Source organism: Solea senegalensis, linkage group LG5 (genome assembly GCF_019176455.1).
Source record: "Solea senegalensis isolate Sse05_10M linkage group LG5, IFAPA_SoseM_1, whole genome shotgun sequence".
NCBI lineage: Eukaryota > Metazoa > Chordata > Actinopteri > Pleuronectiformes > Soleidae > Solea > Solea senegalensis.
In genome coordinates this window covers 27,645,729-27,665,976 of record NC_058025.1, presented here as the reverse complement: position 1 = coordinate 27,665,976, position 20,248 = coordinate 27,645,729, and the positions used below count along the sequence as shown (strand labels likewise).

Sequence of the window (20,248 nt, the reverse complement as noted above, 5' to 3'; positions counted from 1 at the left end):
AGAAATGTATCAGTGAGTCAAGAGTGTGGCTGTGGTGTCATCAGGGCCGGCTCTTGGCATAGGCGATATAGGCGGTCGCCTAGAGCGGCCACCGGAGAGCAATCTCGCCTAGGGCACAAAATTAGGTAGAGCCGGCCCTGGGTGTCATACACATTAAATATTGGTCAGGCTGTGTATCAGTCCAAAATGACTCCAGGGCTGGACACAAATAAGCACTTTGATGTTATTCCAGACCTGCAGTGTCCTGACATCTTCAACTTCCTCATTAACTTGTCTTCATCATACTCCAGAGAGTCACTGAACGTTGACAAGAGCCTGGACGGAAACAAGTGGCCACAATCTGGCTTTGTGACTAACATTCAACTCTGGAGTCTACCGGCTAAAGATAGTGTTGTAGGGTCGCGTAATAATAATGTAACATGACTTAAGCATTAGCAATGGGCAGTGTCATGTAAATAATTGCTGTGTTGCTGTGCAGACTAGCCCTTGGTAAATTTAGGCTGATTTACCAAGAGTTAACCACAAAATGTGTTGCTTGTGTTTGTTCCCATTGCTCGGTCTTCTTCTGCTCACTGTGAGCATGTTTCATAGCAAAGTTTCACCTCCTCTCTGTGTCTGTGGGGATCAGGTAAGACTGTTCTCTGACTGTTCTGGTTATATTGTCTGATTTCTGTGTTGTCTAGTATACTGTACATCTGTAGACGTAAACAGTGTTGTTTCCATGGTTGTGTGATGTCAGATATCAGAGCTCTAAGCACTAATGATGAATATGTATGTGCTTTGGTAGAGAGTTTTAATTAACAACTGTAACATCCAGTGGTCAACTTGTTTTCACATGAAACACATACATCAGAGCTGAAAATTAGACAATAATAAATGTCCATCTTCAATTGAACAGGCTGTGTTGCCCTGTGTGCCATGCAGCAGCAGCAGCAGCAGGAGCAGCAGCAGCAGCAGCAGCAGCAGCAGCAGCAGCAGCAGGAGCAGGAGCAGCAGCAGCAGCAGCAGCTATTTTGGTCTATTTCACAGATCCTGAGGGTCCTCCAGCAGTGTTGTCGCTAGATTCAACAGTGTATTTGAGGGCCTGCATCGCCATTATGTTCCTCCTCCTCGACTCCGCCAATCGCGCTGGGTTTGATTCAGGCAGGTTCTGGTGACCAGTACAGACAGAGGCACGTACATTCAAAACATGATATATTTGACAGGGCTGTGGAATATTGTGAGGATTAAAAGCAATTAATACATTCTTAAATGTATAGTATTAATGTCTTTCTGTTTTGGGTGTCAGTGTCAACATTTCAATGGCTCTCATTGGTCTCTACTCTCAACAAAAAAACAGTCAATAACAAACACACAAACAGTCTACGGTTAAATATGAAACAGTACAAGTGTATGACTGATTTACTGTGAAACAAAAATATGAAATAAGTGCTAACTGACAGTGATTGTGCGACTTACACACAGACTCTGTCCCAATTACAGACACACACAGATACAGTCAGACAGATATACCGTTACAGACAGACAGGTATACAGGCACAGTTACAGACAGACAGGTACAGTCAGATAGACATACAGGCACAGTTACAGGCAGGCAGTTACAGTCAGACAGACATACAGGCACAGTCAGACAGACAGGCACAGTTACAGTCAGACAGACATACAGGCACAGTTACAGTCAGTCAGACAGACAGGCACAGTTACAGACAGACAGGAACAGTTACAGCCAGACATACAGGCACAGTACAGTACAGTCAGACAGACATACAGGCACAGTACAGTCAGACAGACAGACAGACATCAGTTACAGGCACAGTCAGTCAGAGAGACAGGCACAGCTACAGTCAGACAGACAGGCACAGTTTCAGACAGACAGGCAGTTAACAGACAGATATACAGGCACACTTACAGTCAGACAGGCACACAGTTACAGTCAGACAGACAGACAGACACAGTTACAGTCAGACAGACAGGCACAGTTACAGTCAGATATACAGGCACAGTTACAGTCAGACAGGCACAGTTACAGTCAGACAGGCCCAGTTACAGACAGACAGACAGACAGGCCCAGTTACAGACAGACAGACATACAGGCACAGTTGCAGACAGACAGACATACAGGCACCAGTCAGTCAGACAGACAGACAGGCCCAGTTACAGACAGACAGGCACAGTTACAGTCAGACAGATATACAGGCACACTTACAGTCACAGGCACAGTCAGTCAGTCAGACAGACATACAGGCCCAGTTACAGTCAGACAGGCCCAGTTACAGTCAGTCGGTCAGACAGGCAGTGTCACAGTCAGACAGACAGGCCCAGTTACAGACAGACGTACAGTCACAGAAGACGATGGGCAGTGTCACAGACTGAGCTCAGTTACCATCGTCACCGTTTTCGGATCCTGTTGTCTTGAGACGACCATGACCCACGAGCCAACACCAGCTCCCAGCACAACGACCATGGTCAGGACGGTCCGCCCGGCGCTCATGTCGGACACTCGCACGCTCCTCCTGTGTTCACTTGTTCATGAGTTTTGTAATAATGTCGCACAACAGTATGCGCAGTGCAAGCTGGGAATTCTTCTTTTTGAGCTTCAATGGCAGCTTATAAACAACACAATGGTGCATTGTCGCCACCTAGTGGTCTGGAGTGAGGATTACTTGTGTTTGAAACTTACAAAGTGAGAACAAACGTTAAATACAGACGTGTGTTAGTTTTGGGGATACAGTTATGGAATAAACTCTATGATTAATTGAAATAGTGTCAAACTCTTTTTGATCATTAAATTTGAAATGTATAATGATCACAACTTACAATGTGAATTGACAGTTCAATCTATAGTGTAATGTTTTATGTGATGATGATCTTGGTTAATGTTTACTTTTTATAAGAAATCAACCGAAATATTCATTCATTCATTCAATCAATTTTATGGGTTAGGACTAACATTTCCTTTCTATGAGTGTTGTATCTATTTGGTTTTGTTTACCTCACACATTTACTGTTAATAAATTCATATGACCTAGATCAACATTTTACATTTCAGGTATTGGTGTTGGTCTACATTGATTTTATTGACCACTCTCATTCATTAGATGCACAAATCAAGCTATTTGCTTTTCCACCCAATCTGCCTTAATCAGTTAATCAAAATATGACCCAGCCCCAATCAGCTTTTAAAACTGCTAAATTTATCTTGGTTTCAGGCAGACAGACAGGCATTTAGCCCACAATACTACATAGATGTAAAGGAAAAACACAATTAATATGACATGTGACATGTGGAACTCTTGCCACAGCCTTTTTGAGAAATGTGTCCTCCAATGATGGACCACTCTTGGTCTCTTGCTCTTATCTTGTTGATATATTATGTACAAATCATTATTTTGATTCTTAGGCAAACCTCTGTCTTCACGTATAACCAGTAACACAAGTAGTTGGAATGTGTTGTCTCCAATAACAGCTGCTATTTGGAGGCGTGTTTGTCTGGGAGCAGAGATGTCTGACAGATGGTCTGTTATAAAGTTTGCTTTCCTGAACCACAAAAAAGATTTGCATAACAATGTTAGAAAGAAAACACACAGCTACCATTACACACCCCAGTACTGCCCAGTTTTCTGGGAGAGAGTTATTCTCCACTCTCTGCTGTCACTTCTCTATGACTCCATCATTATGGAAAATGTGCAGTGTGTCTAGGACACATGTTTCAAACTCGAGGACCCCAAACTGTATTCGACCTGCAAGATAATATGTTACTTGTTTCCTGCTCCTGCACTGACACATACATCAAGTTATCTCACCTGTAAAAGCCATTTAAAAATGAACAGAACTGGAACCAGAGGGCTCGGCCCCTTGTTTTTATTTTGCTCCCTCTCTTTTAGCGTTGTACGTCTAAAAACTAACCAATTTATTGATACACGTGACTACAGGCCTGTATGTGCTGTTCTACTGGGATACAGCAGAGGAAATCAGGTAAGACAGGTGGAAATTGAATATCATTTATAAATGATATAATATTTACCCTTCTTCTACTTTTAGGTTCTTTTTGTCCAACTGATGTGTATATACTGTAACTGTTGTCCAATGTTGATGATATTTACCCTGAGGCTATTCCATTGGTAAATCATTTAATTTCAAGTATCCATTGTGTTCACTAAAGTATCTTAACATCTTTATATTTGATCACTGATGTATTTATTCCATCTACTGAATATACTTGGTTTGTTTGGAATGTTATATTATTTGACCCCGTCTGGACCTAAAAACACAGTTAAAAACACAGCTCTGACTTTGCAAACAGAATATCATAAATACTGAATTCAACAAATAAAAAACATAATGTTGCATAAACACTTAAAATACAAGCAAATCATTATAACTAAAATGCATTTACCCTTTCACACGTCAGTATATGTGAAATATTTTGGTTTTACAACAAAAACATATGATAATTTGTTTGTAATTAGTAAATTAAAGGTTTACTGTTGAGCTGTAAAACTGAGCTAAGACAGAGTAATGTATACTGCACACTGTATTGGTCTGGGTTGTCTAAATTCTAAGTCTAATTATTAGTAGTAGTTGTAGATTAAGTAGATTTGATTAACAAAGACACAAAAGGACCATAGCTCAATTATATATATATGTATATATAGATATCTATATATATATATATATATATATATATATATATATATATATATATATATATATATATATATATATATACATATATATATGTGTATACATATATATATGTTTCAAATGTTTTAAATTAAATTTTAAATTAAATTTTTGTGCGTTAAATATTGTTTGCTCAAGGACTATTAAGCAAACAATCCAACGACGACCAACTTTCATCCTGGACCGGACCACTGCACGAACCCGGACCCGGACCGCACCCTGACGTCCCCTCTTTGATCGTTTTCACGCATGCGCCGCGGTGGCATTTCCGGGTGCGACATGTAATATAAATAGGCTGGTGTAGATCTCGGGCGTCGGTATAACATACGAAACCAATGATTCCCATATGTCCTGTTGTCTCCTTCACCTATGGTAAGTGTTGTTTCAAACGTGGAGGATATTTTACCCTCACATGAAATCACTGTGAAAAGCGTGTACGTGACATTACGTCGGTGAGAATAGTGGGTAGTCCTTGGACAGCTCACTGTAGCTTGCTGTTAGCGGTTAGCTTAGCGTTCTCCTGTATGTCTGTCCTCTGCAGTGCCCAGCCGGCTTGGTGAAGATGCCAAAATGGCCACCGGCAATTATTTTGGATTTACCCATGGCGCTGCCGCCCAGTACAGGTGAGATGACTCGTGTGTTTGACAGCGTGTCGTCGCGTCTGTTGAGCTCAAACGTTAGCTTAGTGTGTGTGTGTGTGTGTGTGTGTGTGTGTTCAGGTATATGCAGACTGTCTCCATTGTTCAGGCTGGGGGAGGGGGAGGGGGCGCCGCTTATCCCTCCGCTGCGGCAGTTGGACGGAAGCTTCCGTCCAGACTGTGCACGGCACTGCGTCAGTGAGGCACACAGGCTGCGTGTGTTCAAGTTGTCCACCAGAATTAACGGCGGTAGTTCGTTAAAACGAGTGATGCTGCGTTACACGCAGAGAGATAAACACTCTGGGGTCTGACAGGAAAGGAGTCTGAACCTGAATCTAGGAGAGACAGGCCTGTGGGAAGTGTCCTGCATCGGCTCTCTAAACATCACTGGAAAATAGGCCCTCAAATGGGATACATTACAATAGTCTATTCTAATTTTACACTCATGGCTGTCTATTCAAGTCAATTGGAGAGACCATAAATTGCGTCAGTCCAAAAGAAAGCCAAGAGGTAGTGTAACATTGCGTTATAGAAGTATCCAGAAGTCTTAGGCCACCATTAGATTTGTTGTTTTAGCGCAAAAAACAAGTGTCAAGTATTTATTTTGACCCATCTGTAAAGAGCACAACCCTGGCTCTCAAACCTGGAGTGGAACCCTAATTTATGTTACTGGCAAAACCAGTTTTGTTTGATAACCGTAGACCGCTCATTTCATCGGTGTTCATTTTCTTCTTATCCGATAGCCAGTATTGGTATTGTTCGAATGCTTTTCAAAATAACCATTTGGATATTGGACGGCTTTTGAACATTTAAAATTCATTAAATACACATTTATTATTGTCATTATTGCTGGCCTTTGTCACTTGCTGAGGGACAACAATTAGAAATGAAGTCAAAATTCCCTTGGCACAAGCCTTGGTGGTTTTGATTGTTGTGATTATTTAGTAAATAAACGCAGTACAGTGACTCTGTGATGTCCAATCCTGCCCCAGTGATGGGAGTTTGACGAATTAGCTTATGGTGGTGACCTTTTTATTGGGAAACACAACAGCAGCAGCTATCCTTTGATAATTCTGTCCTTTGTGTCACCCCACTAGTCATCAGCCAGCTGCTGGGGTAGCATACACACATCCCACCACAGTGGCCAGTTACACCGTACATCAAGCACCTGTGGCGGCACACACAGTAGCAGCAGCCTATGCTCCCACTGCAGCCACAGTAGCTGTGGCTAGGCCTGCTCCTGTTGCTGTGGCAGCTGCTACTGCTGCAGCGTACGGAGGATACCAACCTACCCACACTGCAACTGATTATGGCTACCCTCAGCGCCAGCCTGAAGTCCCTCCACCTCCACCACCGGTCACCTCGCAGAACTACCAGGTACACTTGATTTCTTCACAGATGAGACATTTTTAGGGTTGACTGACTGGGCAAGGGTGGTGCTAGATTATGTACTCAACCTAATTATTACTGTTATTAGGGGTCCTATGTCAACTGAAACTTGGAACAACACATGAAAGCATACTGTAGGTCCCAGTACCTAGTCTCCCTTTATTTTCAGTGGTGAAAACAATGCAAAAGAAATCCCCTTGAAGCAAAGTGCTGACCACAATGCCCATGTATCAGAGGTTGAACCACTCTCTGTTTTACTTTGCAGGATACCTACTCCTACGTCCGCTCCACTGCTCCAGCTGTAGCCTATGACAGTAAGCAGTATTACCAGCAGCCCACTGCTACAGCAGCGGTTGCTGCTGCACAGCCACAGCCCAGTGTGGCAGATTCCTATTACCAGACAGGTATAGTATATTTATACCCAACATGGGCACACAGATTTGTCAGATCATTTTTTTTTGTTTTTTATCAAAGTTGTTTTTATGTTTCCTAGCACCTAAACCAGGATACAGCCAGGGCGTAACATCATACACCCAGAGCCAGCAGGCGCGACAAGTGACGGTGATAAAGCCTGCTGCTCCCAGTCCAGCATCATCCACTTTTTCTATCTACCCAGTAACCTCCACTGTCCAGCCTGTCGCTGCTGCAGCCTCTGTGGTCCCCTCGTACTCTCAAAGTCCAACCTACAGCACGAATGCCGTCACCTACTCTGGTAAGTTTGATGCTGCGGTTTTGGATTTTTGAAATGCTGTTTGCAGTTTGTGTGCAAGTTTGACTTCCTCAGCCAACCCTGATAATCAATGCATGAAATACTTGCTAAAGGGTTACTCTCAGTCTCTAGCTGCACCTGTTTTTTCAGCCAACTCTAAATGTGAATATGCTGATAAAACTGTCATCAATGCCTGCAATATTTTTTATAATTGAGTGGTTTGAGTGTGTGTTTTTCTTATCAGTTTCATCAGTTATCAGTTTCATAAATGTGAATATTCGTGTAGGCCTGCAACTCACAATTGTTTTTCCCAATCCATTAATCTGTTAATTATCTTATCGATTAACTGAATACATGTCGGTTGTTGTTTCCCAGACCAGGTGTTCTCAAATGTCTGGTTTTGTTCACAAACCAAAATTATTCAGTTTAAATGATTTCTTTCTTATTGAGCAAAGGAATCTGAAAATATTCACACTTAAGAAGCTGCAAAATCTGTGAGTTTGTTATTAAAAAAGCAAACGATCAATCGATAATCCATATAGTCGATGTTTAATTTAGTATAAATTGGTCAATAGTGGATTAATTGTTTTAGCCCTAATTTTTTGGTTTTCCCTTTTTTACCGAAGAAACAGGAAAAAAGCAATGTAAATCATGATGTGTGTGTGTGTGTATGCGCATTTGGCATTTTCATGAAGCTCTCAAACAGCTGTGTATACTGTTTTATCAGCTGGTCTAAAATACAGCTTGAATTCTTCATAGGAACCTCGTACTCTGGCTATGAAGCAGCCGTTTACTCTGCAGCCTCCAGCTACTACCAGCAGCAGCAGCAGCAGCAGCAGCAGCAGCAGAAGCAGGCAGTGGCAGCTGTGGCGGCAACAGCAGCATGGACGGGCAACACCTTCACAAAAAAACCTACCTTTCAAAATAAACCGCTTCGGCCCAAGCAACCACCCAAACCCCCCCAGATCCACTATTGCGATGTCTGTAAGATCAGCTGTGCTGGTCCACAAGTGAGTGCATGACCACAGCATTTTAAATGTTTAAAAAAGAAAGACAGATGAACTAACTTTGAGATTACTGTGTAGTTAACTATTAGTTGTGAAACTAATATTCCTCCCTCCTTGATAGACGTACAAGGAGCATCTGGAAGGGCAGAAGCACAAGAAGAAGGAAGCGGCTCTGAAGGTTTCCCAGAGCAGCAGCAGCAACAGCAGCAGCAGCAGCAGCAGTGGTGGAGGTGCATTGGCCCGCAGTGCTCAGAACCAGCTCCGCTGTGAACTCTGTGATGTTTCCTGCACTGGTGCTGATGCCTATGCTGCCCACATCCGTGGAGCCAAGCACCAGAAGGTATGAGGTTTTATCAGTCAGGGGCTACAGGTCAAGCCAAGGCTTGTATTGTCTTATTTGTCTTTGTGGTTGATATCATTTCCTGTAGCATCTGTTTATTCAGGAGCAGAGCTGAAGTGGGAGGGACCAGGATGGCCGGTATTATAAAATGAGCGTGTTTGAGGGACAGCTCGGGTTGAATGGTTTGGAAGTATGAGAGACAATGTTGAGGTGGTTTAGTCTCATAGTTCATGGATGTTGCTAAGGAGGACACGGGGACAGTTGGAGTAACAGTGGACAAAAGGGAGAGGGCAAGATGGAGGCAGATGTGCCACAGTGGGGACCCCAGGGAGAAGCTTATTTATACCCCTTGTGCAGTGACGTGGAACTCACTTCATATTGAATAAGAAATGCAGACAATGATTTCCATTTACACCAAAAATGCTAACTTACTGAAAGTGAAGCTTTGCAGCTCTGGTCACATTTAAGCCTTTTTCTCTGTGGAGCTCCCTACAGGTGTACACAGACACCAGCATAAACATTCATCCAGTGTCTAGCACTTTGTCCTCACTGTTGTAAAAACCCATGCTGATGCTCCCCTCCCTCCCCCTCTCCTGCTCATGTGCATTTATTTTCATGGAGGCAACAAACAAGCTGCGCTGCCATGACCATGCCAGTTGGCATCCAGTCTGCATGCTGCTGTGTTTATTCGTGTGTGTGTTAAGTTAGAGTAAAATCCTGCATCGTTCTGCTTTACATATCCTCAGGCTTGTGGAGCCTGTGAGTCTTCACATCAGCAGCAACAATTTCTTGTATTTTGTTAAATTAAATGGAAATAACAGCCCCATCCAGGTGGTGAAGCTCCATACCAAACTTGGGAAGCCTATTCCGTCGACTGAGCCCAGTATGGTCACCCAGACATCGTCGTCCACCACGGCTGCAGCCAGTAAGACGTCCACGGTCACCCTGAGCAGCACCAGCAGCTCTCTGTGTGCGGCTGCCTCCTCCTCTGCTGCCGCCAGCTCCAGTCCTCCATACCTGAAGCCGGTCAACATGGTCAGCAGTGGTGTTGCAGGTCTCAAGAACACATTAACCAACAACCACTCTGCTGTCAACGCCGCCTCAGCTGGGAAGAAACTCAACACACCCAAGATTAATTTTGTTGGTTAGTAAGTTGTTGTCTGTTTTTAGTTGTAGTGAAGTATCGTAGTACAATAGGTAGTAGAGTAGATAAAAATGTCAACACTGTCTAAAATGACCCTTAAAATTTCTGAAACACAGGTGGAAATAAGTTGCAGACCACAGTAAATATTGAGGAGTCGAGAGCAGAGGTCAAAATGGACGCTTCTAAGCCTGCAGTGCCCTCTACAGGTGTTCAAGACCCCAAGACTGACGTGTCAGATTCTCTGTCCACATCTGCCCTGGCTGCACTGCAGAGTGACGTCCAGCCTGTTGGTCATGACTATGTAGAGGAAGTAAGTTTGACAAAACTCTGCGGTGACTTGATCCAAGCTACACTTACGGAGCAGAAGAGTAATTGAATTTGTGCGTAGGTCCGAAACGATGAAGGCAAAGTCATCCGCTTCCACTGCAAGCTGTGTGAATGTAGCTTCAACGACCCCAATGCAAAGGAAATGCACCTCAAAGGTCGACGGCATCGTCTGCAGTACAAGGTCTGTAACTTGTTCCTGAAAAGTCGACATCTTCTGTAATTGAAAGACTAACATCTGTAACTTTTTAATTCACTTGTGTTTTTATAATGTATATTATAATATAATTATTATAATTTTATTTTATTACGTAACCTAAAAATATCAATTATTTAAAAGCCATTCCACGCCTTAGTTTTTAATTGCATGTATTTAATGAGGCGTCTCAGTCCAGGAAACCCAGTGTTTCAGAGGACTGTTTAACATTAAACTATTATGTGATGTAGAAAAAGGTGAACCCAGACCTGCAGGTAGAGGTGAAGCCCAGCATCCGAGCTCGGAAGATTCAGGAAGAAAAGATGAGAAAGCAAATGCAGAAGGAGGAATACTGGAGAAGAAGAGAGGAAGAGGAGCGCTGGAGGATGGAGATGAGGTATGGTCACTCCTTAATGCATGTCGAGAAGAGATACTTCATGTATTCTTGGTTGCATACTGTGTTGTGTGGCAAAAGATGAAGATGGGACTGTGATTTTTTTATTGATTTAATCTTTTCTCTCAGGCGTTACGAAGAAGACATGTACTGGAGACGTATGGAGGAGGAGCAGCACCACTGGGACGAGCGTCGTCGTCTGCCAGATGGAGCTTATCCACAGGGACCCCCTGGTCCTCCTGGTCTACTTGGAGTGAGGCCTGGCATGCCTGGTCTGCAGCCTCAGGGCCCTGTGGTATGTTTGTCACTTGATTGGTTAGATAGTGGAAATGAAATCAAAGCCTGCAGAAATGTTTGCTGTAGTAAGTCATGGACAGACACCTGTGGTTAAAGTATAAACTGTCCACCTAAACCACCTCCAAATATGTGATACATACACACATGATATGCTATAATAAAAGAACTTAATGTTTGTTTTTAGGGAAGCAACGATTAATCGACTACCAAATTACTCCTCAACTAATTATGTTTGATTCATTTGCATATTTTAATAATTGAAAGGATTGATTGGTGAGAACATTTTTTGTTTTTTCAGCTTCTTAAAAGTGAATATTTCCTGGTTTCTTAGAGATGTTGGGATACTATTTTTTTCCCTCCTGATACCGATACCGATACTTGTGCTGTGGGTATCGGCCGATGCAGGATACCGATATAACTGGTAAATACTGCCAAACCGCCGACATGATGAGCTAACATTAGCTCCTTGTCTACAGGTGTCGGGTGATCGGTTCTTCTTCACACCTCTAAAACAGCACAGCGCAACTGTTTCAAGAGCGTCACAGCTAACGGAGCTCTAATAAATGATGTGGTATCGGATCGGTGCATGGACTCCAGTACTCGCCGATACCGATGCCCACATTTTCGGCAGTATCAGAATCGGAACAACTCTAGTTTCTTTGCTCTATATAACAAATAAATCATTGCGACTGAATATTTATGGTTCGTAGACAAAACAAGACATTTGAGAGCATCTTCTTTTTTAGAAAATTGAGAAAATAATGGCAAGATTAATAGTAAATTCCAGTGTTTAAATAAAGAGTCATTTTGCAGCAGGGGTATTGATCAGCATTCAGTGGTCTACTATTAAAACCAGGTCACCTCATGTGTCCTGCTATAGTTTTATTCATCTTGTAAAATTCTGCTTTAAAGGTTTAAAAAGTAACATTAGAGACGAGAAGCTGGAAATGTCATGAGACGGTGTGTTGTGTTTGTATGAATTGAATGTTCTATCAGCATGATTTGAACACCATGGCCCGTCTGAGTCGTAGTTGTGTACCTGTGTGTCCTTCAGCCCCCGCGTCGTCCTGATTCTTCAGACGATCGATACGTCATGACGAAGCACGCAGCCATCTACCCGTCAGAGGATGAGCTCCAGTCCATCCAGAAGATCGTATCTATTACAGAACGGGCCCTCAAACTGGTCTCGGACATAATTACAGACCAGGACAAGGCCAGTGAAGAGGATAAAGACAAGAAGGAATCCTGTAAAGACAGGTGGGATGTGTGCGCTGCTGACTGACACTGACTGCACTAACTCATATAAGGCAGACGGTGGCAGTTTTATCTCAGCCGAGGACCTTTTTTATCAGAAGAAGGCAGTGGCTGTTAACCATTGATAAACACAGTTGATGCAGTTTGAACCTCTTTTCTCCCCTTCTTGCTGTGTAGAGCCCTGAAGGGAGTGATGAGGGTTGGAGTCCTGGCCAAAGGCTTGCTCCTGCGTGGGGACAAAAACGTCAACCTCGTTTTGCTCTGCTCAGAAAAGCCCACCAAGAGCCTGCTTACCCGCATCGTGGAGCACCTCCCTAAACAACTAACTGTACTGTCTTTTACAGATGTTACACGTTTCCACTTTGACACATCACTATAATCTTTAGAACTAAAGCAGTTTAAAGTCCCGTTAGCAATGACTGTGAACTTTGAAATCATGGTGTTCTTTCAGATCGTAACACCAGAGAAATACGAGGTCAAGGGATCCATCCAGGAGGCAGCCATCATCCTGACGTCCTGTACCGAGCCAAAGATGCAAGTGACGATCACGCTGACTTCCCCCATTATCAGAGAGGAGAGCGGCCGGGATGGAGGTTGGAATCCCATCACAGCCCTTTTCCCATTGCACTTCTTTACTTCTTTGTCTTTCTGCTCTCTCTTCTATGAAATCAGTCTCAATAAGTTGGTTGACACCCTGAAGAGCACTGTCCTGCTGGCGCTGCACAATGATTATCATGTTGGCCTTTAAATCCAATCCCTCTGGCAACTTGCACTTCGTACGTGATTCATTTTGATTTCTCGAAATCAGAAATGACGAGGCAACTGAGGAAGTGCAAGCTCATGTTTGTGGACATCAGCTGTCGGGTTGTTAGGCTCAGTCTGTGACCTGTAGAAATGTCATACTTCACTTCACTTAAACGGCGTCCAGTCATTACATTGGATTTTTCCTTTTCAATTAAACCTTATATTTAGATAATTTTCACCCTCAACAAATTGAATCCTCATGTGCAGCAGATAATGTTAGTGCCAGCAGTATTGCTCTTGTGCTTTGTGCTCTGTAACTCTTACCTCTCAAATGCTCTCTTTATCCTTTGAAACCAGCATGATCAGTGTTTGCATTGTGTTAAGTCTAGTTATTCCCAGGTGAGATTCTATTTTGTTTCCTGTGTTCCGGGGTGTTCTGTTTCCATTTTAACTGTTGGGAGACATGCATTACAGTTATCTTTTCTCCAAATTTGCTTTGTCATTAGCAGACAAATGGTCTTTCCTGCAGAAGGTGAATGAAACGGGCAACAGGAGACCCTTCCTTCCATTCCTCAAATTGAAATTTGGAATTAGTTATTGATATTATTGATTTGACCTGAGGCAGAGGAAACTGGATGTTATGTTCCCACAGGAAACAAATCTTCCTTTTGTGTTCTGGTGAACACTCACCGTACTGAGGTCCACTGTTCTGAAGTGCTCCCCTGAGTTGATGTTTGTTTTGTTTTCTTTGCACACATAGGACTCACAATTGGGCTCAATGATAGATGTTAAGACGTCTGAAGCTTTTCTATTTCTGTTAGTGGAAAGATGAGCACAGATCATTTCAAATGTGACACTGTGAATATGTGCATTAATGACTTTGAAATCTGATTATTTCAAATGATTCTTAGGGGAGTATTGTTTAGAGTTCAGGTAAGATGGCTGCCTGAGGAATCTGTGGTTGGACCTGTGTGCAGCTGCTGGTATATAATGATTGTTGGGCTCTTATTCCAACCCACTGGTTTTAGGTATGCATGCAGTGATAGCCTAACCCCTTTGTTTGCTGTAAGTTCTCATGTTTGTTTTCTCTTCTTTAGCACCCATTGCTTCCTCCTCCTTTTTATTTATTTTTTATATGTATATTAGTGGTGATCTTCCTCAGTCAGCACAGACTCTTTTTCTTTCAACACAAAAAGAGAGAAAGGAAAACAATTCCAGTACATTGTCTCCCATTTGAGGTTTAGTAAGGCCCAACGGCTTCGGAAGGATTTTTGACCAAGGTTGTCTCACATCCCAAAAACTTTGCCACACCTACTATTGCCACGCCACTTTTTTATCAGGTCACTCCGACGATTAGCCATCTGCACAGAAGCCGCCCCTCTGTTTAAAAAAAAAAACAACTAAAATGTCAAAGACTTTAGTAATAGTCGAGGTAATGATAAGCTTTACAATTATACCTGATAAAATGGTATTTGCTTCCAAACAGTTAAGTGTTATTTAGCTCAGACTGAGTCAGAAAACTCTCGGACATTAGAATGATTTACTCGTGTCTACTCACTCTGGGCAGTGTGTTGATTTCTAGCTTCTTTTTTTTTTTAATGCCACGACCTTTTTTTACAATCATGAAATGGGCGACCAATTGGTGGTTGTCATAGGAACAAAGAACATTGGTATGTGTGGCATTGTGTTTGTTCTCTGCCAGCCTCACTGACCTGGTCAAACACCCATTCCCCATCACCATGTTGACACTTCAAATCCATTTTTAGATGTAACCTCGGGTTTGGTGAAAGACCCAGCGGACGTCTTGGAAAGGCAAAAATGCCTTGACGCTCTGGCTGCTCTGCGCCACGCTAAGTGGTTCCAGGTTCGGAACATCATTTTACTTTCTTATTGTAGCCTTATGAGATGCATTCTTTCTTATTTGTTTCTTCTTTTATTTGTGTGCCACATTTGGTTTTCATTTTATAATGAGGAAAAACAACAACAACAACTATTTAAAGTATAAAAAGAAAAGGAAAAAAAAAAACATATTCAAGGATGCCACTTACAACAATCTGGTCAATGTCCATCACATGTGTTGATTATAAATCTGAGATTATTTCAAGCTCTTATGGAACAAAAGTTATTTCTTCAAGAACTGGCATCCTTGTATTCTCTTTTTTCAAGTACTATGATTCCATGTAATTCCATAAGGCTGCACAAACACTCTGCACATAGTTGTGCCATCAAGAAGTGCTTTCATGTTCGACATTTGTATTGTTTTTATATTCTGTATAATTTTGTAGAATGGGGAGTGAGAGAAAAAGGAGCATCTGTGTAGTTTCCTGTGATCCTGCTACCTGAGCAGAAGCACATGCAAAGTAGCACAGATGTCCTTTGCTCTTTCAGTCCCTGTACTCTCCTCTCAGGTGGACTCTTGTACTTTGAAGTACCTGTTTGTGAGATACTTGGATAAACCTGGGCTCAGGGTTTAGAAGATGGCAAGAAACGTCCTCATTTCTTGTGCATCTTGCAAACTTTGAGCTCCCTTACTAACGATGAGGTACAAGACTACTGGGAATGGCAGCTGATTGCAAAATTGTACACACTTCAAACCGTACTCAAGCTTCCATTATGCACAGTAGTGTTTGGACCTCTATAACAGAGCTGCTTTTACTCGTTTAGTCCATTGTCTTGTCTTGCTTGGTTGCACCGTAAACCTAACTTTTATTACACCAAAAGGCTAGAGCTAATGGACTTCAGTCATGTGTGATCATCATCCGCATCCTGCGAGACCTCTGTCAACGAGTCCCTACGTGGTCGTCCTTTCCAGGATGGGTGAGTGTTTTTAAACTGTTGACCCTCAGATCTGTTGTCTTATGCTGCTGGCTGCACTACAAATTGCCCTCCGGGGACAATAAAGATCACTTGACTTGACTTGACTTGATCTGATCACATCACACCAAGTTTAGGTGGTCTTCAAGCCTTGCATCCAATTTACAAAGAAACGGTGGAGGTGGTTTGAGGGATGACACGCGCACACACACTGTGTTTAATATGGTTGAACATTTGTCTCATCATTAGCAGAAAGAAGCTGTTGTCTCTCCTCTTTTCCTCGTTAGTTAGTTCTTCCTGTGCAGAACAGGTGGATATTACTGGGCGGAGTGAACATACAGCTTTAACAGCTTTAACTCTACAATGTGTCATTTATAATCTTGTAATGTGTTTAGTTTACAGGGACTTACACATGTGTGTTTGTGTGTCCAGGCCATGGAGCTGCTGGTAGAGAAGGCCATCAGCAGCGCCTCCGCCCCGCTCAGCCCAGGCGACGCACTGAGACGCATCTTTGAATGTATTTCCTCTGGGATTTTACTCCCCGGTAAGTCTCTGTAATAATCTAACTGCGATGTTAGCTGTGTTAATATGCATTGAGTCAGATCAGAGCTGCGTTTGTTTCCCTGTACCCAACATGCAGCTGTTACCATGGCTACCGTCTTTCCCTGTCTATAGACCTGTGTGCTGTAAATCTCACACGTTACAAATGAAAAGCCGCTCTTCATTGAGCCTGGTCATCAGCTGACGACCACAAGAGGGCGACCTGCTGAAGAATGAGTGACCTGATGAAGTGTTGTGTTTGAACAGGTGGGCCAGGATTGGTCGATCCGTGTGAGAAGAAACCCGTGGACACTCTGGTGCCCATGGAAGAGCAACAGAGGGAGGACATCACCTCAAGTGCCCAAGTACAAGCTCTTAAATGAGACATTCTATAACGTTAAAGAACTATGAGTCTGAGTGAGATGCAAGGGAATGAGTTTGATTTGAATTCTGGAAAATGAGCTGGAAATAGTGTTGGTCAGGCGCCTTCAAGTAGGACTGCGACTACATTTATGCTTTAAAACCACGTTTACAAGCTTCATTTTCAAGCACCATCTGTAATTTAATGTTGAATGTAATACATTTAATTATGCAGTCATTATTTGTCACTAAAATATTGCTAACAAATATTTAGTGTTATATTCTGTCAGTTTAATTTTAGTTTCATCGCATAGATCCATAGAAAGTGTAAATATAGCGACACATATCCAAACTAAAACTGCTCCTGAGTTTTCTTAAACATGAAGGCAGTGAGTCATTCAGCTGGATCGCCCTCTGCTGGAGGCTGACTGTATCTGCTCTGTGTCTGTGTTCCTATAGTTTGCGCTGAGGCTGCTGGCGTTCCGTCAGATCCACAAAGTTCTGGGCATGGACCCTCTGCCACAGATGAACCCACGCTTCAACATCCGCAACAGCCGCAAGCGTCGCCGGGACAACAGCGACGGGACGGACAGCTTTGAGGGCGAAGGCAAAAAAGACAAGAAAGATTACGACAGTTTGTAAGCTTCTGTGTTCATAACATACTAAAGTCATAAGTTGTTGTATGCACTGTCTCTTTTCTGTTTTATAAGCTACAAATGTTTCTGTTTAACTGCAGCTTCATTTGCTGTTGAACAAACAAGAGAACATGTCAGTGTACTGTTTTAGTTGTAGAGTTGTTTTTCTTTTAGGCTACAGTCACAGATGATGATGATGATGATGATGATGAGCTCGTGCCACTGCTTCCCTCTCACCTGTGTTTATGTTTCAGTTGAAGGTGAAATGACTTAGCATCAGATTTAAAGCTTCATTCACAGGTGTTTGCTATCGTGTTGTTGTTGTTGTTGTTTCTGTTCAATAATGACTGTACTTGACGCACGTGATGTTGATGCTGTGCTCCTGTTTCCTGATGCTAAAGACAAAATAGAAAAGTTGGAAACATTGAAGTGGTTGGGGTTCGTCCTCTGGGGAACATGCTAAAATATGATAAAGATTATGTGGGGCATTGCACAACACTTGAAGAACTGTAACTGTTGTTAGGTCTTTGTTTGTAGTGACGTCGTCCGCCCTCTGTGTCGTTTAGTCTTTTTATTTTCATATATATAAGAAAGTATTTGTATATTCATTAGATGAAAATGCTTTGATTTGTGGAAAACATGGCCATGTTCATGACGCGTACAGTTTTTGGCTTTTAAAATGTATAATGTTCCTAAGGATCTGTATTGGCTTGCTTGCCTTTTTAGTTTGTTTAGGTACTAATTTAAATTGAGTATTTGAAAATGCAAAGAAAAGCAGGTTATTGTCGGTGGAAGGAATCACTTGGAGATCCTGTTGTGAATGACTGCTGTGCTCTGAGTTCTGCTTTAACATTTCCATTAGCAGAATAAATACATTTCCAGATTGAAGGACTGTGTCTTTATTGTCTCTCATGGTGAACGACTGAGGCTGAGGACAGTGTGGAGCCTCAGAAACTCTTCCAATGTGCTTCATAAATGATGGAACATTACCAGCAATGAAAACTTTCTCTCACGAGCAAAAATGTTTCAATATTCACACGAATATACTGAAGCCCATTTCTGCCAGTGTGATGGAAAAAAGATCCTGAAATTCATTATAATGACTTAGTATCTGAAAATAATGACTTAGTATCTGAAAATAATAACTTAGTATCTCATAATGACTTAGTATCTGATAATAATGACTTAGTATCTCATAATAATGACTTAGTATCTGAAAATAATGACTTAGTATCTCATTATAATGACTTAGTATCTGAAAATAATAACTTAGTATCTCATAATGACTTAGTATCTGATAATAATGACTTAGTATCTCATTATAATGACTCAGGCTGATGTCTTGTTTCCTCATATGTGCCAAAGCAACAGAAGCTAGTGGGTGAGACAAGGCTTAACAGACCTACATGGACCCCATCACTGAAGACGACTTTAGACGTGGATGACAATGACGTCACTTCAGACTCTCCTGTAGAGAGAAAGCTACAAAGAGATGAAGCTGAAGATGCTTTTCCTTCATTGACCGCTAACAGCTACAAACATGTGCTAAACAGCACGGATACAGATGGATGCACCAAATACTGAGTCATGCTTTTGAGACTGTGGCACAAATGGGCTTCCGTACATTTATATGCTAGTAATAGAAATACTTACTTTCTGACTGAGCACTAAGACAGGAAGTCACGTGGTGTACGGCTCACGTGCACTAGGGTATGAGAATAACCAACTTACATAGTCGTTAGAATCACTGACAAGTTATTTAAATGAGATTATTAACTTTGAACACACACAGAAAGCCCCGCGTTAACAGGGCATCAAAAAATTGAGTTATACTCTTATTGCTCCTCTCCACGGAAATCTTTAGTAAAAGGCGAAAGATTTTTACGATCTGAAGAGAAACAAGAGTGATCTACTGTTCACCTGTGACCGCGGACCACGCCATTCTCTGTCACACCTTCTTCACTTACGGTTCACTTTACGACACTTTACATCAAACATTGTTTTTCCATTCACGACACGACAATATTCACTCTTTAATAACAACAAGTCACAACGACACGTTTCATAAACACATGCACACGTTTAGCAACACACCGCCACGTCAGCGCTATGCATTGTGGGATATGTGCAACCTTGACCACGCCCCTTTTCGTCCAAACTCACTTCTATGACAATAAGCGACAATGATGTTGTTACTTTTAAACGAGAGACTTCAATGTTTAGATGTAACCACACTCTCGTAGCAACAAACATTCACAAACACTAAATCAAGTCAAGAAACAAACACCGTTTACAAACGTTCTCTCATTATTTTCAGATACTAAGTCATTATAATGAATTTCAGGATCTTTTTTCCATCACACTGGCAGAAATGGGCTTCAGTATATTCGTGTGAATATTGAAACATTTTTGCTCGTGAGTGAAAGTTTTCATTGCAGGTAATGTTCCATCATTTAACCAGCTATTTATATATTATATTAATTATAATAATTATTAATTAATTATTATAATACATTATATGTTACATATTTTATATATACTGTATATATATATATATATATATATACATATGTATATTATATATTTATATGTAGCCAGCTGGTTGTGTTCATGTTTTTCTGCATGGATGTTGTATAAATGATAGTAATTAAAGCTTTTTCTTCTTCATCCTCCTCCTCCTCCTCCTCCTCATCATCATGTCTAGCTCTGAGAGAACGTTTGTAAACGGTGTTTGTTTCTTGACTTGATTTAGTGTTTGTGAATGTTTGTTGCTACGAGAG

At 41.8% G+C, this 20,248-nt stretch overlaps 2 protein-coding genes and 1 non-coding gene across 5 annotated transcripts; 1 reads left to right on the top strand and 2 right to left on the bottom strand.

Annotated features, from left to right (window-relative positions):
- Window positions 1-776: 776 nt before the first annotated feature.
- On the bottom strand, window positions 777-2,596 carry LOC122769770 (ubiquinol-cytochrome-c reductase complex assembly factor 3). Of its 2 annotated transcripts, none has more exons than XM_044026599.1 (3): window positions 2,384-2,596; window positions 1,000-1,150; window positions 777-939 (listed from the first exon to the last, which is right to left on the bottom strand). In XM_044026599.1, the coding sequence occupies exons 1-2, from the start codon at window positions 2,489-2,491 to the stop codon at window positions 1,019-1,021; spliced, it is 240 nt and encodes a 79-aa protein (XP_043882534.1). In that variant the 5' UTR covers window positions 2,492-2,596; the 3' UTR covers window positions 777-939; window positions 1,000-1,018. The 2 variants fall into 2 exon arrangements, with proteins under 2 accessions (XP_043882534.1, XP_043882535.1); XM_044026600.1 differs by having other exon boundaries at window positions 777-931; window positions 1,010-1,150.
- Window positions 2,597-4,951: 2,355 nt separating this feature from the next.
- zfr (zinc finger RNA binding protein) lies at window positions 4,952-18,356 on the top strand. 2 transcript variants are annotated; one of them, XM_044025889.1, is made up of 20 exons: window positions 4,952-5,055; window positions 5,225-5,306; window positions 6,419-6,698; window positions 6,976-7,114; window positions 7,204-7,422; window positions 8,179-8,429; window positions 8,548-8,766; window positions 9,598-9,910; window positions 10,027-10,220; window positions 10,299-10,418; window positions 10,682-10,827; window positions 10,954-11,119; window positions 12,176-12,378; window positions 12,553-12,703; window positions 12,827-12,968; window positions 14,886-14,983; window positions 15,841-15,936; window positions 16,366-16,477; window positions 16,741-16,838; window positions 17,293-18,356. In XM_044025889.1, exons 1-20 carry the CDS (start codon window positions 5,019-5,021, stop codon window positions 17,473-17,475), a joined length of 3,249 nt encoding a protein of 1,082 aa, XP_043881824.1. In that variant the 5' UTR covers window positions 4,952-5,018; the 3' UTR covers window positions 17,476-18,356. The 2 variants fall into 2 exon arrangements, with proteins under 2 accessions (XP_043881824.1, XP_043881825.1); XM_044025890.1 differs by lacking the exons at window positions 14,886-14,983; window positions 16,366-16,477; window positions 16,741-16,838; window positions 17,293-18,356 and having other exon boundaries at window positions 15,841-15,905.
- A 906-nt stretch (window positions 18,357-19,262) lies between these two features.
- Window positions 19,263-19,376, bottom strand: LOC122770227. Its single transcript, XR_006360516.1, has one exon. It is a non-coding gene; the product is annotated as a U5 spliceosomal RNA (small nuclear RNA).
- Window positions 19,377-20,248: the final 872 nt, after the last annotated feature.